The sequence below is a fragment of the Seriola dumerili genome, unplaced genomic scaffold (genome assembly GCF_002260705.1).
Source record: "Seriola dumerili isolate Sdu_G_001 unplaced genomic scaffold, Sdu_1.0 BDQW01000016.1, whole genome shotgun sequence".
Classification (NCBI taxonomy): domain Eukaryota; kingdom Metazoa; phylum Chordata; class Actinopteri; order Carangiformes; family Carangidae; genus Seriola; species Seriola dumerili.
The window spans coordinates 2,361,872-2,384,813 of NW_019174271.1; the positions used below are offsets into that span (position 1 = coordinate 2,361,872).

At 40.2% G+C, this 22,942-nt stretch overlaps 1 protein-coding gene across 1 annotated transcript in view; it reads left to right on the top strand.

Annotated features, from left to right (window-relative positions):
* The window catches only part of LOC111225999 (glutamate receptor ionotropic, kainate 2-like), a 356,655-nt gene that overhangs the window by 115,278 nt on the left and 218,435 nt on the right, over positions 1–22,942 (top strand). Inside the window, exon 9 of the mRNA XM_022751076.1 lies at positions 2,433–2,690. Coding sequence (XP_022606797.1) covers positions 2,433–2,690 — 258 coding nt within the window. The remainder of the gene's footprint in view (positions 1–2,432; positions 2,691–22,942) is intronic.

Here is a 22,942-nt window from a genome sequence, read left to right on the forward strand (position 1 = left end):
AAAAAATATTAAAATAAATTGAGAGATTTATGGTTAAATAGCCTTGTATAGTTACCATGGCTGGTATAAACAGCAGTGGTCCTGGATGTTCCAAACAGATTAACACCAAACGTTTTCATTTTGTTTGGAGAAACAACCTTCATTATAAAAAAAGAGCTATGTAACAGTTCAAATTTAGAATCTTGAATTATTTTCAATAGAAACGACCAAATCAACACCATGTTTCTCAGGTGAGTCCGAGGCTCACAGAGATGGAAAAATCTCAACATTTTCAAATACAGCAAGCGCAGCTCAGGTCATGTGACAGGAATGAACCAATCAGCTCCACAGGACTGGCTTCACCCTTACCGTCCAAGGACTTCACAACATGCAGTTGAAAGGTTTTGGTTGCTAACATAAGGCGCAACGATAACGCAACCTCCCAAGCACCTGGATGGCCCTTAACAGTGCTAAATCAGTTCTATTTCCAAATTCAAAAAGCAACATTCTGTCAGAGATGACATCACAGTTTGTGTGACATCATTATTTATGTCGTTCGTCTTCGTTCACTTTTTCTTCACTTCACAAGTAACGTGTAGAAAGACGATGTTTGAAGCTTTGTTGAGATCCGCTCATCCAAAAACCTTCAGTCGACACCATCTGTCCTCGGGCCTCAGCAGTGTGTGTGAAGACTCTCAGTCCAGATCATGGAGTGTCTGACAGCGCCACCAAGACAAGATGTTTCACTTCTCATCCTAAAGGCTCAGTTCTAACTGACTAGTGGGGAGTTAACACCTTGAGGTCCCATATGTGTCATTGACCACCAGCCATCATGTGAGTCATTAGGGTCACATGAGTCATGGTGTGGATGGGTGTTAAGCTGCCTCGGGAGTGATCTAGAGACTCCATTGTAAGTGGCTTATAAGTGGTGTAGACCACCTCCTGTGTTTAGTGATGGTCCTTACAGATTAACGGCTCCTTCTCTGGCCAAAATGGCAGGTGTGGTGTGGTTGTGTGTGTGTGTGTGTGTACGTGTGTGTGTGTGTGTGTGTGTGTGTGTGTGTGTGTGTGTGTGTGTGTGTGTGTGTGTGCGAGTGCACATATACTTTGCCATAGTTGATTTGCAATGCAAATGTATTCCCTGTTTGAGGCTTACGAGCTGCAGTGGCTTAGATTGCGACAATTATAATCAGGCGAGGAAGAAATGGCTGAGCACTTCAAATGTAAACAGAGAGAATTGATTGGTTCCAGGTAATGACTCAGCGGCAGTAATTCAAAGACCTGTTTGGCCCCCAGAGACAGCCAATAAAGTGCTATAATCTACCAGTTTTGTGTGTGCATCAGACTGACATTTCAAGTCTCTTATCAATAATGGCCCATTATATTCTGTCTCAGTGATTTAGCCAACTCTCTTATATTAAATAAATTGAGTACACAGTTGAGCTTATGCAAAGAGCTGTAGTTTGAATATCTTCTGATTGCAGTGCCTTGAAAGCAAGCTGAAGCTGTCATACCTTTAGCTTTGTGTTGTGGATCTGGAATGCAATAGAAGTTGTGTAATCACTATTAGCAGATACTAGTGCAGCACCCGTTCAACATGTGCTTGTCCTATTAACGATGTAACATGTAGAGGAGCGATGTTTGAAGCTTTCTCCAGAACCGCTCATCCACAAACCTTCACAGTCCATGCTGTACGTCCTCAGATCCTCAGCAATACACTGTGTTCGAAGACAGACTCACACACACACCAACACACAGACACACACACACACACACACACACACACACACAATCGTTCATCCATTCATCCATTAGGCCTGGCTCGCACTGTGTATTCGTTCATCTGAATGGGGTGGAGGTCACTTTGCTCTTCTACATCTCCTTCGTGACGTCATGGCACTGAGCTCGGTGTGGTTAATGAATAAACACAGACAGAATCTAAATCAAAATACTTGAGGTTTATCATTCATGTCAACAAAAGGTCTCCCCACTCTAAGCAGCACACCACTCTCCTCTCCACTTCCTCTAGTCTTTGTCTCCTCTCTCAGACTGGATCATATTAGGTGAGACCCACCTTCATAATTGACAACCAATCAACAGAGCAACTGACAGCCTGTGACCATGACAATGCTCTAGTGACTATTTGGAGCAGCAGGATAGTGCATGTAGGACTGAGTCAAAATAAACCCCAGTGTGTGTGTGTGTGTGTGTGTGTGTGTGTTCATAGTAATGAAAGATGTCATCCAGTGCTATGGCATGGCTCACTGATGTGTTTGTAATAGCTTTTAGACAACAGTGGTGGACTACGGCACAGAGGAATAACATATATCAGAATTTATGGAAATTAAAACAAATACAGAATATCACCAGATCTGAAATTTAAATACACATTAACTAATGAATGCTATTTTATATGATGACCAACTAACTAGTCAGATATTTCTCTTCTCTAGCCTGTGACCAGCTTTCTCTTGGGGTGGCAGCCATCTTCGGTCCCTCTCACAGTTCCTCTGCCAATGCAGTCCAGTCCATTTGCAATGCCCTGGGTGTGCCACACATTCAGACCAAGTGGAAGCACCAGGTATCGGACAACAGAGATGTCTTCTACGTGAGCCTCTATCCAGACTTCTCCTCCCTCAGCCGGGCCATCCTGGACTTGGTCCACTTCTTCAAGTGGAAGACGGTCACTGTGGTTTATGATGACAGCACTGGTGAGTCCAAACACCTCCTCCACTTGCATACATTTTTTTCTAGAATAATTTTCCACCTTAGAGATTTTGTAGTGTTCTGCTGAAGTTCACACAAATTGATTTATACACATATTCTTTATTTACTTTGATCTTTTTTCTAAATACTCTGCTGCTGTAACAACCTGACTGAGCCAGGCACACTGGAACACGAGGAAACAAAAGCAAAGGGAGGCCTAGTTGATAAACTGAAAACAGTATACACTAATCAGAAATACTGGAATATACATATGACCACTGAATTACTTCACTGCATGAGGATTATCACTCATGTCAACAAAAGATCTCCACACTATAAGCGACACGCCTCACAAACAATCAAACTAGGGGTCTTCTGAGTTTTCCTCAGGGACAATACTGATACCAAGTATCATAAGTATTCAAAAAGACTGACAACCACTATTAGGATCTATACATTTGCAGTAAGAATGTAAATCCTGTGTGTCAGAATTTAGAATAACATAAACTCCAACACAGACTTTGTTGAAATGCCTTTAAGCAGATATTTAATTAAAAGAGAACGTGCAGGGAGCTCCCAGAGGCATTTCTAATAAAGTTCAATGAAAAGTTGAATGAATAAATAAATAAAATAGCTGTATGGACAGCAAACTTCCTTCCCTGGTGCTGGTCGAGTGTAATCCTTCCATACTTCACTTTTAGAACTTTTCTTTAGTGCATCCGTATGCAATGAGGCTTTAGAGAGAGACAGAAGCTGTGTCCCAGTTCAGGGGCCGCATCTTTCAGAGGCTGCATTTGAAGACCGATGGCGTCACTGCTGCGCGACTAGACTAGACTACAAAGGCTCTGAGAAATGCGTCCTTCTTTTCCTGGCAGCGAAGGCTCCAATGGGTGGGTCCTTCTTGCCCCAACCTATCCCAAGATTCATTGTGCACCAGTAATGAAAGCAAACAACAGTAACAGAGAGCCTGAGGATTACACTTTTAAATGTTTTCAGCTCAGTTCAACAGCTAACGGTTCAACTTTTAACCTGAAAACCTCAAGTTTATATGAAAAAGTTATGTGTTGTCAAGGTTGCGGGTAAGGTAAGGGCGGGCACAGCCGGTGATGCGCAGTGAAAATCCTCCGTAGACCAGACCGTCTCATCTAAGGTCAGCTTTCGTGTCCTTTGAAGGATGCGGCCCCTGAATTGGGACACTGCTAGAGAGAGAAAGAGAGAGACGGGCCTTAATTCACCATTATATTAATTTATTACAGAAAACAGCTTTGCTGCCTTTAGCATTTAGTTGGTTTCAATTATTGAAATGTTCTACGTTAACACCGTGATAGCAGGGAAGCTGTTATTCAAAACTAGGCTCCTTCATTACTGATGAGTACTATAGCTGAATATGTAACTAGCAATGTTAGTGACTATTCAACACAGGCCATTAGTCCTTAAGTCTGTTATAACAATAACAATATCCTGCACCTCCACACTTGATGTGATGTCAGTGATGTTACTAGTAGTCATGGGTTGAGACTGAGAGTATGACTAACCCTGGTAAGTCTAGAAAATAATGCAAGAGAAAATGTTGTAGCCCATCAGTTATTTTGCTTGTCAGCTGGCTAAATTATGGATTAACATATGAACTTGTTGACGTAAATTTCACAAGTGTGGAGGATATAGCAACACCCACTGAGGCAACTTAGGAAGCGGAGCAACCCAGAAACGGTGATGCTGATGAAGATCAAGAGATTGAACTGTTGTTCCTGCGTGGCCTGTAGAGATACTCTGAGAAATCCCAGCACGACCCAATTCTAAATCACACTGACATATGCAATAATTAAAATGACTAAAAATCAAGCAATGGAACATAACCTTGAACAATAATGTCTCCAGTGGTTCACTCCATTTGTTGAAACAGGTGAAATCATGTGTATTTCTGACTCTCTCAGCCGTTAATGAACCGTCGACTGCTGCTGGTTACTTAGTAATGCTGTGAGTTAAATGTTATTGTCTGAATCACACCGTACATGATGATGATTACCAGCTATAATCTTTAAAATCTTACTGTGTTAGCATGCTAACATTTTAATGCTAAACACAAAGTATAGCTGAGGTTGATGGGGATGTCAGTAGATCTGAAGATATAAGGTCACAAACCGAAGTGCCGGACATTTTTTTCAGGCCACCAAAGATATGACAATTTATTTTTATTGTGACAGGAATGTCTGTGACAAATTCCATGACAATCCACTAAGCAGTCATGAAGACATTTCTTTTCAAACCTTAAATAGCATCATCATGAAGGTGCTAGAGGAAACGTCAGTAGGATTCGTCCTCTGGGAACCATGAATGTAAAATGCAAAAAGCTGTACCAATCCATCCAGTAGCTGTGGAGATATGTAGTGTAGTCTGTAGATTAAAAGCGGTGGACCAACCACCAGACTGGAGCCACGCCTCTAGCACGGTCTTTTGCCACACAACATTTCATACAGCAAAAAATGTGTAACACAAGATGACTGTTTTGCACCTCTCTGTTTTATCGATGACCTTAACTAACGTGGAATGGTGTACTGAGGGTTTTTTCCCGGGTTCAGCTGGATATTGTTGCCATTTGTAAATGTTCCATTCTTCAGCGAGGTGAGAGAGAAGGTGTGTGATACTGCAGAAAACATGCCTGTCGTGTTGCTCAGTAAAGCAGACCTTGTTCAAACCTTGCTATTATTGCGATCCAGGTCACCCGGCCACAAATAAGCCAGCAGGATGGGCACATGTACCATATGCCATGGGTCAGGGTGTGTGCCAGCCTGAAGACAGGCTGCCAGGCTTCCCAGAGCTCCGTCCAGCAGACACACTGGGACCAATGTGCCCATGATCACAGTAGTGCAGTATGTGTTCGCTGTGTTTAGCGTTCATGCCAGATAATCTGCTTTTTGGAGTCAAGTGCTACATCACAAACAAGCAGTTATCAAGAATATTTACAATATATAGATGTATATAGATATATAGAACTCATCCTTAGTTTTCAGTGTCATCAGGGGCTGGAGGCGGTCTCTCTGGAGGCTCCCCTCAGCATGGACGGAATGGAAAACAGGTCTCAAGTCCAACACAGGGCTTACCACACGTTGCCATGTATTACTCAAGCGCTGCATGTAAATATAAAATCTTTTTGATTGAAAAAGATTTTGATTACATCCAGCACCATATTTTCACACTGATGGCCATTTTTAGTTATCTGTATTCTGCAATTAGCTCCTTATATTGTAGTTTTCCTTGTTACTGGCAGACTCTGGCTTTTCCACTGGACGTGATGCAGAGGACAGGACTTGTTCATGAGCATATTCACCTAATTCGACCACATTCGATTGTGAGTTCAGTGAAATTGTGTCGGATGACACCGACTGTCTTCTTCATGAAAACAGTGTGATGTGGTAAATGGTAACTGCTTTTATATTGTGCTTTTCTTGGCTCATCTCAACACTACAAGCTGCATTCACACAGTGCCTTTTTCTACACATACAGCACCTTAAGCGTTTCTGAAAGTCTCAGTTTTAGGGGCTTGAAAACTCCAGAGTAGTGTGGATGGCAGGAGTAACTGTAGGGAAATATATTAGTTTTAAAACTAAAATGTAGTTGTGTGGATGGAGCCACAGTCGTCCACTGAATCCTGTTTGGCTGCTCTGTAAATAGACATGAGTTCTTCTACACTGCTACTGCTCTCTGCCCCCCCCCCCCCCCCCCCGAGGTTTAAGTTTTCCTTCTGCATTCCTCGAGTATTTTAATTTCATTTTATTCATTGAACTCGTGTTCATTTACTCCATCACATTTAAAGGAGCTGCACACCTACACTTCATGGGTGTTCTAACTAACTCTGTCTGATTAGATCTCTACACAAGTTGAAGATAGATGGAGCTATGCTGGAACTACACAAGGGAAACGAGTACTTTAATGAAAAACTCACAGGAGAGTCGGAGATGCGGATCCAGCATACTGTTACACTTGAATTATATTAGTAACACCTGTGCTTTTCCTTCTGCCAGTCCTGAACTTAGTGTTCTCAATGGTAGCTACAGCCCTGAAGACATATGTTGATGCATTTCTGTAGAATGAACCACCTAACAGTTTTAAAAGGGCATCTTGCATAATAATTATTTTTACTTTTGATACTTAAATACATTTTACTAATAATATTTCGTTACTTTCACTTTCTAACAACCCCAGATTTTTTTTCATTTTTGAACTGGAAATCTTTCTCCCCAGGTGACATTGACATTTATGTAACGTTAGACTTCACACAACTCCCTCTGGAGCCACAAAAGGCTTTATGCCACTTTTTCCCACATATGTAACAGTAGGCAAACTCCCCACCACCTGAAAACAGACTTCAGTTCTCAGTTCTATGTAAAGTAAAGCTTGAATTCAGGGGTTTTCTGTGGTATTGTTATTGTGTATTGTGAATCTGTTGTATATATGTTTTATTTTGTGGTAGTGGTGCTTTTACTTAGGTGCAGGATCTGAGTACTTCCTCATCCACAGCATAGCTATATCTACATTATACAAACCTTACTGAAGTAATAACGAACATACAGACTTTCCTGGTGAAAGCAATTGGTTGATATGTGTCAGATTTAACAATACAGTTCCTCTCAAGCATTTTCAGCTTTAAAGCTACAGTACAGTAACATTTTTATTCCTCTGTGCCGGTGACAGTCAGAGCCGGGGGCATATTGTTTTTGGGTTGTCTGTCCGTCCGTGTCCTTCCCATATCTCAGTAAGGCCTTGACACAACTTATTCAAATTCGGCACAAACATTCACAAGGACTCAAGGATGAACTGAGTAGATTTTGGGGGTCAACGGCCAAAGGTCAAGGTCACTGTGACCTCAGAAAATACTTTTTAGCTATTACTTAAGACTTCACACATCAATTATGACAAAATTGGATAAACAGGGATGTAACCTGAACCTGAGTGGTGGAGGCAGACAACCATGAGGAGGTGATTCTAGTTTTAAATATGTTTTAGGTGAAATATTCTCCCAAACATATCTCAGAGTGCTGTCAAAGTGGAATGGTGTCCTATTGAGTCTTGTGCTAGCCTAAGCTTAGTTTCCAGAACATATTGTATCTTTGACATTGCCCCCCTGCTAGCAGCTGAAATAGTGCTAGAACTCAACCTCAAAGAAAAGACAGGAAAACAAACACACAAGCTTTAAGGATGTGTAAAAACCACTGTAACACCAATTCATGTTACCTATAGTAATTTGAGATAATGAGCATAAAGACTATGGTGGTATTTCAATGAGTCAATATGTGCATGTGTGTATTTGTGTGCTTGTATGTATGTGTGTGTGTGTGTGAGTATGTGGTCCAGATATTAATCATGTTTCTTTTTACACAGTGACATTATGGACACTTGTCCTCCTTGTGTGGATGTTGTTAAGGTGTAGACATGTATTAAGGTTGTGTTACGAGTAGGTTTAGGTCTCCAGGAAGTGAATATAAGTCAATGCTACGTCCCCTGTGTGTGTGTGTGTGTGTGTGTGCGTGTGTGTGTGCGTGTGCGTGTGTGTGTGTGGGGTGGGGGGGTGGGTGGGTCATGTAGGCGTCTTTAATGAGAAATTAATTGTCACTGATCCTGCCACCTCTGTTAATTAACTTGTAACATGGACATAGTTAGTTCAGTATGGGGTTAATAGCTGCTTGATTTTCTGTCTTGGTGAAAGGAAATGAGTCTTGTTCAACGTGCAAACAGCTTCTCCTTCTCATTGGTGCCATTTACCCAGCAGACCTGATAGCGAGGACAGATAGCGTTGATGATGGACACTGAGGGCAAGATCTAACGAGGCTCTTGACGAGGTTCAGGCAGGATTCCATTTCATTTAAATCTTTCCGTCTCCTGTTTCAGTATGAGCAGCACATTGCCCAGCATACTGAGCAAAGTCAGTGCAGCAGAACATTTATATTACCATATAATTCTCATGGGTTCTCCCCTTGTCCCCCCACCCGCTGTTCTAAACCGTGTCTGTTTTTCAGGAATGTGATATAAAGGAGGGGAGGAAACAACTTCCCTGTTTGTGCTGTTTCTCCACCAAGCAGGGAGCAAACAAGAAAATCAATAACCTTAATGGGACTGCTCTAACGGCTCAACTTTATAATGGCAAAACTGAGATGGCAGCAGCATTTGTTATAGCTCTCCCAGCCAGCTATAATATCCATACAACTACCTGGAACACTGTTGCTGCTACCACCACTGCTGCTGCTACAAACTTTGATTAGGCCATAAGAGAGAACAGGCTACTACACAATAAACCACTGGATTGGAAAAGAACTGCTTCTTTCTGTTGTTCACACTGTGGAGTCCATACGTACATATATTCATCTGTAACCAAACAACAGCATCTTCAGTCATGGTAGCCATGGCTGCTGCTGTTCTGGGTCCGATTAGCTGATGCTTCAGTCTGCCACAGAAAGAAGCTGAGTCGGTGTCATCCACTTCTGACGCACCATATGGTCAAAAGTAACTGGAATACACTAAATTAATCCACAACTATTTTGATAATAAATTAATCATTTCAGTTATTTTTCAAGCAAAAATGTCAAATACTCTCTGTTTCAGCTTCACAAATGAGGGAGTTAGCTGCTTTTCTTACATGACTCTAAACAAATAAAACAATCAAACTGAAGATGAAATTGTTCCAAAGCCACGGGCAGTAATGTGCTGACTTTTTCAGGGAGTCCTTGAGGGATTTTACATTTTACTGTCAACATTAATCAGGCTGATTTAAAAAAAAGATGTTTTAGTATTTTTAGCCTCAGTATATTTAAATCTGACTGAAGAACAATTCATCAATTTAATTCTGAAGTGCTGAACTGATTTTTACTGGTTTATTACCTTCTAATTCATCTGATGTTTATTGGAAAGAACTATGTAGTCTGATAATAATGAAAGAGTTAAGCTGGTTGTATGCAGTTTATAAGCAGCTGTTGATTTCGAGAGGGGCGTCCTTGAAAGAGCTGCTCTCTTAAATTAAAGCTTGCAGATAATGAAGTTGAACAGTAAGTGGATAAATGAACACTGAATGAGGGTTGGCCACTGTTGAACATCATGTCAAGTGACAAACACAAAGCAATCTATTGTCTAAATATTGTTGAAAATAAGATAAAACATCTCGAGGGGTTTATCCTAATATAATGAATATATAAAATATTGTTGCATGGTGTGTTTTCATTCATTGGAAGTAAGGGGCCAAGCTCAGACCAATTAAAACGAAAACGTGTCCATATCATTTGTCACACTTTTATTTCAGATGTCTGACCTTAATGATCATTGCTCTAATGCTTTATATACAAAGCTACTGCTGTATAAGGACACTCACCTTGGCGTCCAGGTGTTTCTATTATGTTGTCCTCGCCATTCATATCAGTGAAAGTAGCTAAATAACAGAAACACCTCTGTACAATGTAACACAGCTCCACACACTACATCCATAGTAATAATCAACTGTCAGCAAGAATTTTATTACAAATTGAACATTATAACCTTCATGAAAGTGGATTTACTGTAGAACTGTTGTATTACTCTACATCAGTTTTAGCTGGATGTTCCTAATAAAGTGAACACTGAGTGTATATTAGTAGGTGTATGCACAGGCTGGAAAGAAGCTAACTGGAATGAATTGGTAATAATTTCATCATATATTATCATCATCACCTTGTAACATGTTTTACCTCTCCCGTCCCCCTTTTCAGAGGTGACATGTTTAGTAACATTTTTACACAGTGATTTTACTTCTACTGCAGTAAAATGTCTTTTCAGTAACAGTTAGGCTGACGTCAGTGTAGTGTCTCATCTCCAGTTGCAGGAGTTTCTCATACTAGTAGTGTTTATTGCTGCTCTATTTAGCACAGCAAATGCTTCCTTTTTTCATCACAGTGTTTAACTACCTGCTGTACATTTAAACTTACCCTAGTTCTGCTCCAGCACCCAGAGCTCTCTGCTCCTTTTAGTGACTTTTAGTAATTCAGCAGTTGTTTACATGCTGTTCAGATCAGCTAGTGACTTTAGCTTAGCAGTTAGCATTACGTGTCTCTTCCTCTCTGTGTCTTGAACCAACAGATGAGCTTGTTCATCAGAGTGTGCTGTTATTGTAACTTCAGTGTAGAGGATTGTGATGTTTCTTACAACTTCAGTGATGTCTGCTGTCCTACCTCTGACACACAGCTCTGCTCGTTAACCGGAGCTTCTCTAGTCTGTGTTTACACAGCAGCCTTCAGCGTGATAGGCTATTACTTCTGACTCGTAACCAATCAGATCGTGCTGTGGGAGGGACTTTGCTTCAGACCACAGAGTGCTGACTACAGGCCAGAGACAGGCAGCTGCATCAGAGCCAAAGTAGTACATTTTTAAATTAATTTATTTTATCGGATATCAGTTAAAAAATAACAATACTGATATTGGAAAACGCAGAATTTTACCAGCTATAATCAGCCAGGCCAATAATCGGTCAGTCCCCAAATATATTTTCTTTTTGTCTGGGTAATACCTCCCTATGATCGAATATTATATTTTGGAATTAAACTTTGGTGTAAAATACAGGTATAATTCAATTCAATGAGAAACTTAGGAGTAGTGGGGTTATCCCCACAATCTATAAGGAAAAATGAAAGTGTCTACTTGGAAGGAATAAACAAGACCACAACTTGAACTTGATGAGGATATACTGTATATTTATAGCTAAATGTCTATAAGCAGCTGAATAAGTGAGGAATTAATAATAACAAAGAGGTCAGGATGAAATGTGAATATGAACAGATGAATAATGAAATTAAGTGGCCATAGTGAAATGGAGTATGTGTCTAAGAGTGACCAGAGAAGGACTTGAAATGAAGAATTCAGAGCACTGTCCCACATCAACTCTCATCATAGATGCAGGAAAGTTTGCCCGCTTGTGCAGCATTGTCCCAGGTGTTAGCCCGTTTCAGTTGGACCTGAAGTGGTAGCTTTGATGCTTGCTTCACTCATGACTCTGCCAGCATGGTGACACTCTCCATGATGCAGGGGCGGGGCTTCTCAACTCATCTGGTGATGTCACTCCAGGGTTGATGGAGCAAAGTTTCAGGGTCATTCAGTGTTGTTGAGATGTTTCAGCTAAAGATTAAAATGTGCATGGAAGAGAAACACAGCAGAAAAAGAAAATGCAGGGACATTAAGTCTTCAAAAAGTGAAATGACGAGAGAAAATTCTTGGTGAGCAGTTTCAGGAAAATCTTGAAGGACAAAGAGAAATAAGAAAAAGAAAAAGCTGAGGAAGAAAAGAAGCGATGCACGTAACAAAGCCAGTCAGATCTCTTTACCAACCGGCCACTCTAGGCGTGTGTTATAGGCGGAGAAACAGCCTTTTGAGCCCCGATAGAGATTTGCATCTAATAAATATTCATTCCTTTGTTTCAAAGAATGGGAGAGGACTCGATGTGGAACCTTTATTACTCTAGGGAGACTAATTTAATTGAGTTTTACATGCAAATATGCTGGCTTCAGTGATACTTCAGCTTATCTCTGTGGTCAATCAAAAGTGATTCTAAACAGAATAGTTTGTTATAGTGTGTTACACAGAATATTAAGGAAAGCATATGGTTTTAACAGTAATGATTCAGAATATACAGAACTAATCATTTTCAACACTGTTAATAGATGAACAGGAATAAAACAGCAACTAATCTGATTAACAGTATAATAAAATACAATCTTGCTCTAATAACTGTCCCTGCAGGATTACAAGGATTACAGAGACCTAACTATCCACTGCATGGTAATGTGGTCACACGGCAAACAATGCATTCATTTCACATGTTATAACTTGGCCATTTCATATAACACAGACATGGGAGTTGAACCGATTTTAATAAAAACATTTGCAGAGTAATATCAACTGGATTACTGAATAGTTAGCCAGCTAATTCACATTAATGCAGACATGTGTTTAATCAAGGAGAAATATCAGTGTTAGGAATACATCTACAGTTTATGGCGGCGGCCTGGCAAGCTTCTCGTGTCAGAGGGAGAGAGAGAGAGCATGTAAGACAGAGAGAGAGACTGCAGATCATTATGTGTTTAATTACTTATGATTGTCAGTCTCTGTACCATGGACGTTTTGACCTCGTCTCGCCCTTCTGCTGAGATCCAATAAGGATGACCCCAAAAGCTCCTAACGTGCTTTCACATCATGCTGTTGGTTTTCATGTTATCACACAACACATTGGCCTCTCTTTGAGAAGGGTGGTTCCTTCTCTCTCTCTCTCTCTCTCTCTCTCTCTCTCTCTCTCTCTCTCTCTCTCTATACATATATATATATCGTTTTTTTTATAATCTGTTTTATTTTTAGGGGCATTTTTTACCTTGCCCTGTGATGGGTGCAGTGAGAAAGTCAGAGAGAGAGGGAAATGGGGATGACATGCAACAAAGGGCCACAGCTGATTTTAGCAACACATTGTCATACTCTGGTTTCTAAAAGCAAAGATAATGAATCAACAAGTCAGTGACATTTGATTTTAAACATTTATTTCAAATTTCCCCTCTTCAGTTTAATCTTCCAGGCATGTATTTGGACTGTGTGAACATGAGCTGCTGTGAGGTACCACCGTACCGCCCTGTGTGGGGTGTAGATGAAGATGACACCCACCTAGATCTTAGACATTCACTGGGGACAAGGACAAACTCCCCCAAAGGCTCCATTTGAAGACAAAAGGAAAGAATATTATTCTGAAAGTCCTGACTAAAAGTTGTCATTTTGTATCTTTCCGCCACTTTGACACTTCTCTCAGTTGTTTGACTGCTCGCCGTCACTCTGGGCTGGTTGTCAGCGATGGATTTTTAAAAATTAAATATGTAAATATACTACCTTTTAATGAGCCTGAATCTGTAGGATTCTTCTGAAAAGTAGATCATATATCAAAGTAAGATTGTCAGACTGCCCACACCTTACCCAAAGCGAGTTTAAGTACATTTACTCTGCACTCCTGAGAGTTCTTGAAAAGGTCTGTTGAAAACCACGGTGTTATCTCTTAGTGGAGTTCAACAGAACAAGGGTGTGCTCGTACAGTATTGTGCAAAGTTGACATATTATCCTGATGAGTGAAAAAGCTCTGAAAAAATGATCTTTGAGAAGCATGAGTTCGTTCAGTAACTTTAATGGTAATCTACCAGTGGTGTGCCGTCAGGGCCAACAAGACAAGCAGTGTTTGCCCAGTTAAAGCTAAAAATAGACATCAATTAGAGCGATAAGGATGTGGAACTGATATCTCTCCTCACATCTGATTTCAGAACAGTGTTCTGTCTCATAAATGATCTGATTTTGCCAGTTTGAATCCATCATGTAATTTACTGTCACTTGTGGCAGCAGGCGATCGTCCCTGGAAGCTAGCTCGACTTCCAGCCATTTTAGATATTTCTGTCATTTATATTTCTGTCATTTTTGTGGGTGTGACTGTGTGGTGACCGTGTCTCAACTTGACTTGTCAAGTGGAGAGGGGAGTAACAGTTTTTGGACATTTACGCATTGAGGATAATCCTGGGATCTTTGACAGTGACTAGCTATAACCAAAGTGTGCTTGTCAAGCTGTCCTCGACTCAGCTTCTACTGTTCTGAGAACACTTGTGATATTGCACAAATTATACACATGTGCAGACGTGTGTGGAAACTAAACTTGTGCCTTAGAAAATTACTTCCGTTAAGTGTTTTCATCCTAGGTTTTAAAAGGCATCAGTGGCAAGTAAATGAGCAAATTAAACTGTTATCTGCCATCTCTGTGTGAGATCTGCTGTAGGTTTGAGAAGTTTGAAACAGAAAATTGTTACAGGAGGAGAGCAGCTCCTTTCAGGAATAGATCATAGAGAGAGAGAGAGAGAGAGAGAGAGAGACAGACACAGACACAGACACAGAGAGAAACTGTAAAGGCCACTGCACGGCAACGTAATCTACCCATTATCTTTTGATATTTCTTGTACAAGTGGTTATTTTGGTGATTGTGCTTTTGGAAAGATATGTGTGTCAACAAGATCTTTAGAAAATCATCCTCTGGGGACCATAACAACATCCACAATGTATTTCATAGTACTGGCCAAGGGCTGTTGTGATATTTTACTACGGATCACAGTTTTGGGTTGATAGAATACAAAAACATCAGGCTCATTATCAGCCTAGTCAACCCATCTCTGTCTATAACCTGGTTTCTATGGCAGCAGCATTCTCAAGCCATCCCTGAAGTGAGAGGAAAGGAAGGAGATGCTGTGTTACCTTCACAAATCACATCTCCACTCACTGTGACCCAGCTCACAGTCATTTTTAATTTTTCTGCACTATTTTACTTCTATTTTTAAGCCTTGGAAACTTCTTGTGAAGAAATTTTTTTTCATGTATTCTTTCCTCAAGTGATAATTTACAAAGTCCATAATCCATCACCTGCTTTTTTCTGGCTGTGGTGGGGACTGTGGTGCTTGATGAAAGGTCAGCTTGACAGCATGTTCACTACGAGTAATACTGATGACTGCATGGTGTAATTCCAAAGTGATTATTTGAGAAAGGCACCAAAATGATTAAGAGCCTCATCTGACAAGCCATGAAGGTATCTAGTGGGTGGACATGCCTCATCTTTGTTAAATCCAGTTTTTTTTTTTTTTACATAAAAAAAGGACTTTTAAAAAGATGCTCCTGTTGCCTGTTCTTAAGGCATAAACTCAGGAGAGAAAACTGTTTAGATCTAATTTTTTTTCTCACTTGCCTCTCTGGGTTTCCGTAGGCCACGCTGTTGCTTTTTGAGGTTTTTTTTTGTTTTTTGTTTTTTTTAAACAGAAATACATTATCGTTCACTAATTCCAATTCCAGATTTTTAGAAGATCAGTTTACCATAGTCATGCAAGCAGTACTCAGCCTGTGGACACAGCTGACTAATGTGTTGTTTTCTAAAGGCAGACTTTCAGTTCAGGCTTGGACACTGTAAATTTGGAACAGAACACTAGAGACTGAAGGTCAGGATATCACAAACTCTGCTGCTTTCATTTTGACCATTCCTTTTTTATATCTCTGTTTTGTAAGCCCCCAAACTTTACAGAGGAGCACCACAACTGAATCGCTGGGAACCACTGTCAGTGAAATGCAACATTTCTTACACAGATGTTTCACAGTAACATGCTGAGTTTCAGAGGGCAGAACCCCTGCCTCTCCTGCTCGGCTTTGTGATTCCATGTTGGACTTTCACTGACGGAAGCTTAACGACTCAAAAGAACAACAAAGTAGACCAAAAATCACAGTAACAGAATGGTGAGTATGACATGACTCTGTTGTTCTACTGATGGAATCAGTGCTGTGCAAACGTACATTATTATTACCGGGGGGCTGTGGCTCAGGAGGTAGAGGGGCTCGTCTACTAACCAGAAGGTTGGTGGTTCGGTATCGGGTCAAAGTGTCCTTGGGCAGGATGCTATATGAGTGTGTATGGATGTGATGTATGAAAGTGTGTGTGAATGGGTGAATGTGGCATGTATTGTAAAGCGCTTTGAGAGGTCGATGAGACAAGGAAAGTGCTATATAGGTGCAGTTCATTTACCATTTACTGTGGAGGCTAAGCCGATGCTTTATGCCACTGAGCTGCTGCACCATGGATGACCTAATTGACACGCTGATTACCGTGTCTGATGAATAAGGGTATTAGGTGAACTTTCCAATTGAACACACAGTCCATTTATTTTTCCCTTTAAACTTCTCAGTGTCCATTAAACTCAGCAGAAGTCTGGAATAATCTTTGATTATTCTGGCAGCTAGTGCCTGGCTGGAGACTTATCTTCTCACATGACACACCTCCCAAAAACGGACAGACGTGGTTGCTTAATTTTGTCCCACAGGCAACACTGTGACTGATCTCTATTGTTGTGCTCAGCTCTTCTGTAATTGATAAGCTTTCTAGAAAATAAAGCGCTTGACAGTTAGAGATAAAGTGGAATGTTCTGTCAAGTTTGTACTCATCTAGTCATGCTCAATAATGTCCCTTGATAAAACGAGGACACTGATAGGACAGCACACAACCATGGAGAACCAGTCAGACTCTTGTATCCACCAAATTTCTGACAATCCATGTAGAATCCTGGAGATAGTGGCTGAGGTCTGTTGATCCTCGAGGAGTTCAGCACTGAATGGTTTGGTAGCGGTCCCAAAAATGGAAAACAAAAACAGTATTAGGTAAACATAATGATGAATAATGACTTGTGAATTTGCCAGTCTAGTACATATGCCAGGATGTTGTATGGAAACAATTTTGTTGACCAGTACAGCAGTAAATTTGGGCATCAACTGAAGGAAAAAGGTCACTTGTATATGCTCTGTAAAGACTTCACCACTTCTACCAGTGCCTTTTGGCTTCTTCACAGTCAGTGGTTTCAGGACGGTTTCCCTGCAATCAATTTTATTTCAGTCTGAAATGAGAAAATGAATCTGTAAATAATCATGTACAGTACATGACATCATCGCATATAGTACCTGAGACCTTGGTCTATGGGGTGATCTGGTTGTACTGACTTCAGTGTCAGTGTGCAGCGTAGAGCAGCAAACCCACCAAATGAAAAAAATCTATTCCAGGCGCACAGGAAGAGTGAATTTGCTGATGACAGCGAATTGTATAGATCACATGATTTGATTTGAATGCAATCTATTTAAAACAAACACAGTACTAAAAGAATATGTAAATTTCAGAGCTAAATAAAAACATACTCCTCTAAACAAAAGAATCTCCATTGAAAGGAGAAGACTTATCTGTGATAATGTTAGACAGGATAGGAAATGTTGTAGTCACCACAGCTGCAGTCAGGATCTTACAGGAGCCGACTACTACACCAAGAGTTAGAACTTGTCTTGTAATTAACATTAGTAAAGCAGCAGTTTAACCTTTTGACGAATCCATAAAGATACATTGGCAATGGTCAAAAAAAAAAAATAGCATCAGTGTTATTGTAGTTAATTAGCCTAGCATGGATATTGTAGCTAACAATGTAGTGGTATCTTGGCATCTTGATATAAACAACATTAACTTTACCATCATATTTGAAGATGTATTTTTCACAGAAGAACATGTCGCCCTTCTCTAGCTCTGTTGTCTTCGTGTTGGAACAACTTTCCACAGTTCATCAATTACATGGAGAATCCACAGATTGTCCCCACACGGGACGATACTGTCATTTCTGGTTGTGGAAAGTAGTAGCAGGCTTATTTTGCCAGGCATCAGGTAAACTTTTTTTTTTTTTTAATAACAGTACATTACCGTGACTGAAAAGTAGAATCAATTGGAATGAATTGATCAGTGGACACAGTATTTCTGTTAAAATGAGACATGTGATAGGATGGTGTTGTTGTGTACAGTACATTATCCTGGACATATCAAGATGACAGGGAAACATGGAGGGAGAGTAGAATTTTCATCGCCAGTATCTTAACAGTGATCAAAAGACAGGACAGGACAGTGTTGGCCGCATTCCTCAACTACTACTGCTTTGTTACTAGTGCTTTTTTTCTTGCAGCCTGTGCACGATTTTTAGCTATTGTCGGGCCACCACCGTTCTCCACAGCTGCGGAGGGCTCATCTTTGCTAGGTGCATTTCCACAAGCTTCACATTGTTGTTTTGTTTAGTAGGTGTTTCAGGAGGTTGAGGTTGTCATGGTCTGATATGGAAGACACCTTGTGTTAGTTTTGTTTTGGACTTTCTCACTTCATGTTTTATTTTGTAGTAAGGTTTCCTTGTGTGTCTCAGTGTTTTGCTTCCTGTCTTGGTCTTGTGTGGTGATTGTCTGCCCCGCCCTAATGTGTTTCACCTGTGTTCAATCACCCTTGCCTCCCTTGTCTATATAGTCCTTGTGCTCCCCTTTGTCTGTGTCGGTTCGTCTGTTGTCTTCACGTTTGTTCATGTCTGTTCATGTCACGTTCACGTTTGGATTTTGGTTAAATAAACCTGCCTGCACCGTCTCCCAGGAGTTGACTGCATTTGGGTCCACCCCTACCTACCACCAAATCCTGACAGAGGTTGTGTTTTTACAGTGCAAGTCTTTTTACCTGATGTTCCTGTCATGTTTCTTCCTGACAAAATCAAAGTAATGGAAATATTTCCAGCTGAGTTTCCATCTTCCAAGCTGGCTTGTTGCTTAGTGATGTGCACATGTGGTGATTTCAAAAATGAATGAATGTGATTGGATTGTTGGATTTCTTAATCAGTAGGGGAATGACAACACAAGTAAGGTTATAACAAATTATTTTTTCGGGGGGTAACTGTAATATTGTTTCTCAAATTTTATCAATAATTTATTAACTTTGTAATATTGTTACTTTAATGCATTACTGGTAACTAGTAACTGCCCAACACTGATGGAGATTTGAAATAATTGCTCATGAAACAAGAAAATATAATTACATTTAGGTAAAAGTGGGAAAAAAAAAGCTTGCCTCTAATATAAACCTGCATTAAATGAAAGCCTGGTCACTATTTGAGAATTTACAATATACTTTGATATCTAGAAAAATCCACCTTAGGGTTCTTTGTAAAAATGAATTCTGTTATTAGTGATCCTCTGTCCTGCTTTCTGGAACCTGATGTTGAGCTGTCTGAAAAATTTCTGGCTCATTTTTATAAGTAAGGTAGAGAATGTCAGGTCCCAGATCCAGCCCCATCCTCCTATCCCTCTGCCTCTGTCTCCCATTCTCAACCCATTACAATGTCAGTGTTAGAGAGTACAGTCCGACATCCTGGATCCCCACCAGGCTGCTGAATGAGGTATTTTCCATTGTTAGCTCTGTCATTTTACAAATTTTCAACAATTGGCTTGCCTCTGGTTCTTTTCCTGACAGTTTTAAACATGCCATTATTCACTCATTGCTAAGGAAACCTCATTTAGACCCACTTTCCTTCAGCAACTATAGACCAATCTCCAAATTGTCTTTTTGTTTAATGTAATCTCTTCTCAGTTGATTTCTTTTTCTGAACAATAATAGTGTTTCCAGTGAAGTTCCAGAGCACTTCATAGTACAGAAATCGATTATGGCAGAAATCATAATCCTGATTATTTTGATCACTATTACACATTGACTTATGTATGGAATACCCACGTTAACTGTGTGTGTGTGTGTGTGTGTGTGTGCTGCACGGTGCCCGATAATGTCGGATGAGTTTTGTTCGGGTGATGAATAATCACCATAATCATTTTATCTATCTCGATTATTTTGTTTTAACAATTGTTGGGAATCAAAATCGTAATCGATGATTAATGTTAAGAACAGTTTATTATTACATATTATTATAACTTTATCTGTAGTGTATGGAGCCAAGAGAATATGCCTGTTCTTGTTAAAGAGCATATACTATATTCTACCAGAAAGTACTCTCAGTGTAGTTCAGAGGGAGTCCCAGGACCCCTCCGTTAATCTGTTTCAATTTGATGTGTGTGAGGCTCCACACCAGCAGTCCCAGTCCCATCATACGCTCCACTACCACTCAACAGCCTGTTTAGAGAAGGGCTCACTGACTCTTCACAATTCACCGTGCTAATCCCACTCTTGCAGTGCTGGAATGTTAATAGCAGCTGGAATGTTTTCTGTGCTCTGATCCCGTATATTTATGGCCTTATGTTTTTGTTATTTTGAGTGAGAGGAAAAATTGGATAGTATTGTCAAATCAGCTTTTTTTTTTTCAACAGTTTCTTATTAGAAATGTAATTGGTCACAAACAAAACCTATGAAAATTGTACCAGTATGAAACCAAAGGGCATTTAGCAATTAAGAATGAAAAATCATCCTCTATTAGTGACCAAAGAACTGCAAGAACATTGACTGGTTCCTGGCTACAAGAATAATTATGTCACATCACAACAGATGGAACGAAGGAAGCTAATTACAGAAACGGTCCAACAGAAACATTCAGAGAAGAGGTGGGGCTTTAACTGAATATTAGCACCTGTCATTATTAAAACCAGAAATGCCTGATGGGAGAATTTAGTACAATGCTCAGTACGAAACCAGAAAGAAAAATTTAAAATGTATATTTGAACTAACCTATATTTGAGCATCAAGTCACCACATGGTGCTCTTTAAAACACAGCACATGTTATAGTTAACTGTTCTATCCATACCTTCTTAATACGCATGTCATCAGATTCCAAGCTGCGTTTGTCTCATTTGACCTTCAGTTCCGATCCACTCTTTAAGTGGTTTAAGTGAGGCGCTTGTTTTGTCTCACTTTAAATATCAATAGCTCAGTTCTTTATAAGCAAAATGAGTGATCTGCCTTTGTTGTAATCTGCCTTTGTGTGTTATTCTGATGATCCAAGCAATGTCACCATCATGTTTGGTTTTGTATCTCGATGCTGAAGTGTGGGAAGAGGCTGTTAAAGGCCTATTCCCAATGGTAGTAATTGGTTATGATGCTGTAGGTGTTGACTCTGGAAGTCAGAAAGTTCAAGTAAAAGTTACTTTTCAAAAAGAGTTGTTGCAGTTCTATCCATTTTTTATTTCTTATAATCATTATTTACTCATTCTAGTTTAAGGCCACATTTGCACTGATTACTGTTCTGTGATGACCTATCTTAATTGATACCTTCATACTAAAGTCACGTAAATGTGACATATAATTCATCATAATTCTCAAACACATTTATTCACATCAAGTGTATCATTTCAGGTAAACTCAGAGAAAGGATAAGGACATAGGAAAGGTTGTGATGTGATAAATTCAAGTCTATTTGATGTGAACTTGTGTAACACTACACTGGTGTAGCATTAACGTCATATTTTAGAATTTACTCTCGTTGAAATGGGGCACCAGTCCTCTAGGAGGACAACAATGAATTACTTCATTGCCAAATTTATCAATCTCATATCAGAAGCCATGACTTCCCGATTCAATGGATCTCCAGTCTCTACGTCAAAAGAATACAACAGGACAACAACTGGGTGTAAATAAAGGAGTTTATTAACTAAACTACTATCTACAGAGTAAATGCAAGGTGTAATAATCATAAAGATGAAAATAATAATGAAATGAGCAGTGTGATGAGTTGGCAATGGTGGGAGAGAATATGTTACGGCTATACACTATGGCTATACAGCTAATGATGCTACATCTACGAATTAGGTTTGATGATTAAATATTGCTATATTTCGACATCAACCTAGTCATGAGCAGAGTGTTAAGACCGGCCTACTGTGAGTTGCGCTGTAGCTGAAGACCCTCAGCTGGAACCCAGGTGGCTGTGGTTGCCGTGGTTGCCGTGGTAACCCCAGAGACGCGGGATCTAGGTGGATTCTCCTGGAGGCCGTGTCCCGTTATCACGATGACGGATTCTGCCGGTGTCTCAGCGGTTCAGCTCTGGTGGAGTTTGCCAGGAGACTTTCTGTCTCGTTCACTCTTGATTTCTGCTCGGCTTCTCTGCAGGCGGTCGTGCAGATGTTTTCTGCTGGTGTCTCCTGCAGGTTGATGTGAAATAAACTCTAATGCTCTTCACTTTGGCTGGATAACTTTAGAGGAGACTGGCGTTGACCAGATGACTCTAAAGTTGTCAAAATCTTCAAAAAGGAAAACTTGATGATGATTAAAAGTTACAAAATTACTCTGAGGCACTTCTGTTGCTTTGGTTCAGTTGGTCTTGACTTGGCTTATAAAAATAAAAGATCGCGCATGTAGACAAAAATCATGTTACTTGGAGCTTGTGGCAAAGAAAAATAAAAGACGCGAAAAGTGCAAAAATGACTAAGAGCCATGAGTTTGTGGCTAGCAGCTTAGAGCTAAGAGTTTACATGGCTACAGAGCCGGGCTTTGAGCCGGGACTCTGAGCTTTGAGCAAAGATCTCAGCTTCTAGTTTCTGCATTGTTTTCTAGCTTCAGCTTTTCAGCCTCTAGCTTTTAGCTTCGTTTCTCGCTTCTCGCATCTTCTTCCTTCTTAGCATCTCTGGCTTTTTCTTTCTTTTGCCTTTTCTGAACATTTGTGAATTGTTCACGACTGTTTTATCCCCTGGGGGGCTGGCGCATGTTTCAGGGGCGTCACCCGTCGTCTCCTGTGTTTCCACTTGGAGAAGAGAGTAAATTTCCACTGAACTTTGGAATAATTTAATTCTATAGTTTACTTATAAACTCACACATCCGTCTTCCACCATGACCACAAAACATTAAATGAGATAACATATAAAACTACTTGCACTAATTATGGCAGAGAGGAGTAATAGGCCTGGATTCACACCTTAGTGATAATCAGA